Consider the following 5,273-nt stretch of genomic DNA (forward strand, 5'->3'; position numbering starts at 1 on the left):
GTATGACCAGAGAACACTCGGGAGCTCCTCAACCCACATTGCGTGGTTATCTTCCAATCTTTTCTTGATCCCATCAAGAAGTGTCCTGTTGGTGACTTCTACTTGCCCATTGCTCTGAGGGTAGGCAACCGAGGCAAACCGATGTTCTATGTGATATCGCATACAGAAGGACTTGAATCCTGCGCCTTCAAATTGTTTTCCATTATCTATCACCAGGATCCGGGGTATCCCGAACCGATATATTATCTTTTCTTCAAAAAACTTCTCCATCTGTTTTTCTGTGATGGAGGATAATGGTTCAGCTTCCACCCATTTTGTGAAGTAATCTATCGCAACCACCATATATTCTCGATTTTTGGGAGCCTTCGGTAGTTTCCTGACTAGGTCCATTCCCCACATCGCAAATGGCCTTGGATTTGAAACAGAAATCATTGGAACTGCTGGTAACTTTGGGACATTAGCATGTTTCTGGCACCGTTCGCATTTGCGAACATACTCAATTGCGTCCTTTTGTACCGTAGGCCAGAAGATGCCCGACCTTAATACCTTTTGTGCCAACGCCTTTCCGCCCATGTGCGCGCCATAGATGCCCTCGTGGATCTCAGCTAGAGCGTAGCTTGCCCGGGATGGCCCGACACATCTCAATAGAGGATTTGTGAACGACCTTCTATACAGCTGATCCCCGATAATAGTGAACCGAGCTGCCTGATTCCGGACACTTTTTGCTTCCTTCGGATCAGTTCGGAGAATATCATCCCGAATATATGTAATCAAAGGTGTTGTCCAGTCTGGTTCCTTATGGATTTCAAGGGTTTCTTCATCCTGGATGCTCGGGCTACTTAGTTCTTCAATGTAAACTGCCGAGTCCAAGTTTCTGTAGTTTGCCAGGGACAATCGGGAGAGTTCATCGGCTTTTTCATTCTCTTTTCTGGGTATCTGTCAGTAGGTTACCCAATCAAAGTAAGCCTGGAACTGTCCAACCTTGACTAAATACTTAGCCATTCTTTCATCCTTTGCTTCATATTCTCCCTTGATTTGGTTAACAACCAGTTGGGAATCTCTTCTTACTTCTAATTCCCGCACTCTGAGGGCTCGAGCTACTCGTAAGCCTGTTATGACAACTTCGTATTCCGCTTCATTGTTTGAAGCCTGGAAACTGAATCTTATAGCATAGCTAATGGTGAAGTTTTCAGGACTACTGAGGGTCAAGCCTGCTCCCGATCCTGAAATATTGCTCGAACCATCAACGTGCAGAATCCATAGGTCGGATACTCCAGCTGATGGTATTTGATAGTTCCTCTGAGGTAGAGTGCTTTCGACAACAAAGTCGGCCAGGTACTGAGCTTTTATGGCCGTCCTTGGTCTGAACTTGATCTGGTACTCACTAAGCTCTACTGACTACCCAACCATCCTTCCTGCCACATCAGGCCTTTGAAGTATCTTCTTTAGTGGAAAATTAGTCGGGACTACTATTGGATGTGCTTGGAAATAGGGCCTCAATTTTCGTGATGCCACCAGAAGCGCCAATGCCTGTTTATCCACGTCCGGGTACCGTGTCTCAGCATCTATAAGCACATGGCTTACATAATAGACTGGGTTCTGAACTGTGTCTCCTCTGACCAGCACTGCACTGACCGCCGTTGGTGATATTGCAAGGTATACTGCAAGAGTTTCCCTGATTAGGGGTTGGGCCAAGATAGGCGTTGTCCCGAGATATATTATAAGTTGATCAAAAGCCCGTTGGCATTCATGTGTCCAAGTGATTGTTCCCGAGCTTGATGTAGTTTTCAAAGCTTTGAAGAACGTGTTGCATTTTTCTCCTGCTCGGGATATGAACCGGTTTAAAGCGGCTACCCTCCCGGTCAAACACTGGATTTCTTTTATAGTAACGGGTGGTGCCATCTCGATCAGTGCTTTGATCTTTTCTGGGTTAGCCTCGATTCCTCTTCGAGAAACCATGAACCCGAGGAACTTTCCCGAGGAAACCCCAAAAGCACATTTCTCAGGGTTCAGACGCATTTGGTACGTTCTAAGCACATCGAACGTTTCTTCCAAGTCATTCAAATGCCTTGCCCGAACCAAACTCTTCACGAGCATGTCGTCTACATAAACCTCCATGTTCCGCCCGGCTGTTGGAAAATTTTATTGACAGCTCTCTGATAAGTCGCCCCTGCGTTTTTCAACCCGAAAGGCATCACTCGATAATAATAACTTTCTCGATCGGTCATAAATGAAGTATGTTTTTCATCCTCCCGACTCATCAGAATCTGGTTATATCCCGAGTAGGCATCCATGAAACTAAGGACTTCGTGGCCAGCAGTGGCATCAATCAGAAGATCAATCCTCGGGAGGGGGTAACAATCTTTTGGGCAGGCCTTGTTTAAATCCGTGTAGTCAATACACATTCTCCATTTCCCGTTCGCCTTATTGACCATAACTACATTGGCCAGCCAGGTTGGACATTCAATTGGTTCTATGAAACCCGACCTTTCCAATTTTTCCACCTTGACCCTGATTGCTTCATGTTTTTCACGCAAAATTCCTTCGTCTTTGGATGACCGGGGTAGCATCCTTCTGTATCCAAAGTTTGTGCTCGCTACCCGCCCTGTCTATCCCGGGCATGTCATTCGCCGACCATGCAAAGATATCTGCATTATCACACAAGAACCGAGTAAGCTCCTTCTTGAAATCTTCTGGTTGCTCCGAGCCAATAAACGTCCCTCGGTCGGGGAGAGATTGACTCAGCTGTATCCTTTCCAATTTTTCTACGGACTCGGCCCGCTGCATGCTTTCCTCGTCGCGATCGTCCCGAACTTCGACGTTCATGGCAGTTCCCGAATTCTCTAGCTTACGCTTTTCCTTCAAGTAACTTGTGTAGCACTGGCGAGAAACCGATTGGTCTGAACAACATTCCCCGACTCCAACTTCGGTCGGGAACTTTAACTTCATATGCCTAGGAGATACGACTGCTTGAAGCGCATTTAGTGTCGGTCGTCCCAAAATAACATTGTATGCTGACAGCTCCTTTACGACCATAAAATTTACCCGAACAAGGGTATCTCGGGGTGACTTCCCGACTTTGAGATCCAAATGGATCGTTCCCTCTGCCATTGTGGAAGACCCTGCGAAACCATACAGTCGTGTTGACGACGGGGTCAGCAGATCATCGGCCAACTTTAATCTTTTGAAAGCGTCGTACGAGATTAGGTCAACAGATGACCCTGTGTCCACCAAAACTCAGTGAACTTCCCGATTGGCTATTTTGACTTTGATGATGATCGCGTCGTCATGTGGCGATATAACACCATCTAGGTCTGCAGCCGTAAAAGTTATTGGTTCGAGACATGTTGGATTTTGTCTTTTTTTAGGCAAATGAACAGCCCCTACGAACCGAGCCTTCAGCTTTGCTTTTCTGGTAGATTCCACAGTTGGACCTCCCATAATCACATACATAGGCGTTTCTTCCCGATCTGCCTTCTCCTTCCCCTTGTCTGCTTTTTTGGCAACCTCTTTTGGACTAGGGGATCGGCCTCTCTTTTTTGACTCGGGTGAGTGTGTTCGGGTCTTTCCCGAGAGCTTTACATACTGACCCAGCTTACCTTGTTGGATCAGTTTCTCTATTTCAAACTTCAGACTTCGGCACCCATCGGTGTGGTGGCCGTAATCTTGGTGGAATCGATAGTATTTTGTCATATCCCGATCCTCTGGTGGTGCGCGTAGCTTCTTGGGCCATTTTAACGAATTTTTATCCTGAATGTTCATCAAGATTTCCGATGGCTTTGTGTTAAGAGGAGTATAACTCACTCTCTCTTGGTCACGCTTCCATTTACTTTTTGATCTTTGATTCTTTTCACTCAGGGAAGCTTTGTCTACATCCCGATCAGACCTTCTATCTCGATCGGCTTTAACCCGAGCATTTATCACCTCATAGACACTAGCCTGCTTCTGACATTTGCGTAACAGCGTCCCGTACGTTTTTGGCTTGTCCGTTAGTAGGACTTCCAAAAGTCTTTGGTGTGTGATGCCACTCCAAAGCGCACTGTACGCAACTTGATCATCAAGCTCTTCGATCTCGATGGCAACCTCGTCGAATCTTTTTAGATAATCCCGAATAGATTCATTCCTTCCTTGCCGTATGCCAAAAAGGCTATCAGACGTCTTTTTACTCCCGATCGCGCTGCGGAACCGGGCTATGAATTTATGGGCCAACTCTCGAAAATTATTTATTGATGCCGGTCGTAGACTGCTGAACCATTTAATGGCCGGCCCCTTGAGTGACGCTGGGAACGTTCTGCAGAGCAATTCATCCTCCCGACCCAGCACAGTCATTACTGACTTAAAGTAACTGGTATGCTCCTTGGGATTTGTTTTCCCTTCAAAAGGGGTGAAGGTTGGCATGATAAAATTTCTAGGGAGAGGCATGTTCATGATCTCGTCCGAGAACGGCTCCCGATCTACCACATCAAGATCTTCGTCACGATCTCAATCCTCCAACTTTCGTTCGACCTCTGCTACTCGGCTTCGTAGCCGATTCTGCCTTGCACCGTCCTCATCAGACTCGACATGTTCCCCCCTCGAACGAGGATTTGTTGCCTCCTTCCTTTGGGATGGTGCCCGAGATGTCGAAATCCTTGACTTTGAAGTCCGGGGTTGGCTTTCCCCCTCCTCTTCTTTATCCACGATCTCCTCGACCTCCTCCCGACGATTCCTTTGGGGCAAGGATCATGTTTTAGGCGGCAACGAGATGCGTTCTAAAGCACTGATCCTTGTCCCATTGGGCGTGGTTTGGCGCTTGCTACGATCGGGATGTGTTTCCCTTTGTTCCCGAGTATTTTTTACTCTTGGGATACGCCTTGGATGTCGGGCTCCTCGCACTGTCCTAAAGGCTCTCATCAGCCTTCCCGATTGGGTATTACGCCTCAGTCCTTGTTCGACCCCTATTTGATGTACCAAACCGCGTAATACCCCCTGCATTTCGAGCATGCCTTTTCGTATTTCGTCCATATCTGCCATAATGGCCTGGTCCCGAGGACCTCGCGAAGTTCCTTCTTCATTTGGATCTTCCAGAACCAGATTGTCCTGAAGTCCCTCTTATTCTTCGTGGATTGACGGGTCAACCATTTCTTCGGGAATTACTCGATCATCCCCGATACTTTCTTGTCGGGAATGTCCGTTGGTTCGTCGTACCATGGCTTCCAAGCTTTATCGTTCCCACAGACGGCGCCAAACTGATGCGGATCAATTATGCTTCTGGATCTGACTGAGCCTCCTCT

The 5,273-nt window shown here is 47.2% G+C and overlaps 1 protein-coding gene across 1 annotated transcript; it reads right to left on the reverse strand.

The window, feature by feature from the left end:
- Window positions 1-3,237: 3,237 nt before the first annotated feature.
- Window positions 3,238-4,329, reverse strand: LOC149002348 (uncharacterized). The gene has a single exon (XM_089138694.1). The coding sequence runs from the start codon at window positions 4,327-4,329 to the stop codon at window positions 3,238-3,240; it is 1,092 nt and encodes a 363-aa protein (XP_088994820.1).
- Window positions 4,330-5,273: the final 944 nt, after the last annotated feature.

The sequence above is a fragment of the Hakea prostrata genome, chromosome 10 (assembly GCF_041222555.1).
Source record: "Hakea prostrata isolate BN-2017 chromosome 10, UWA_Hpros_2, whole genome shotgun sequence".
In the NCBI taxonomy this organism is placed as follows: domain Eukaryota; kingdom Viridiplantae; phylum Streptophyta; class Magnoliopsida; order Proteales; family Proteaceae; genus Hakea; species Hakea prostrata.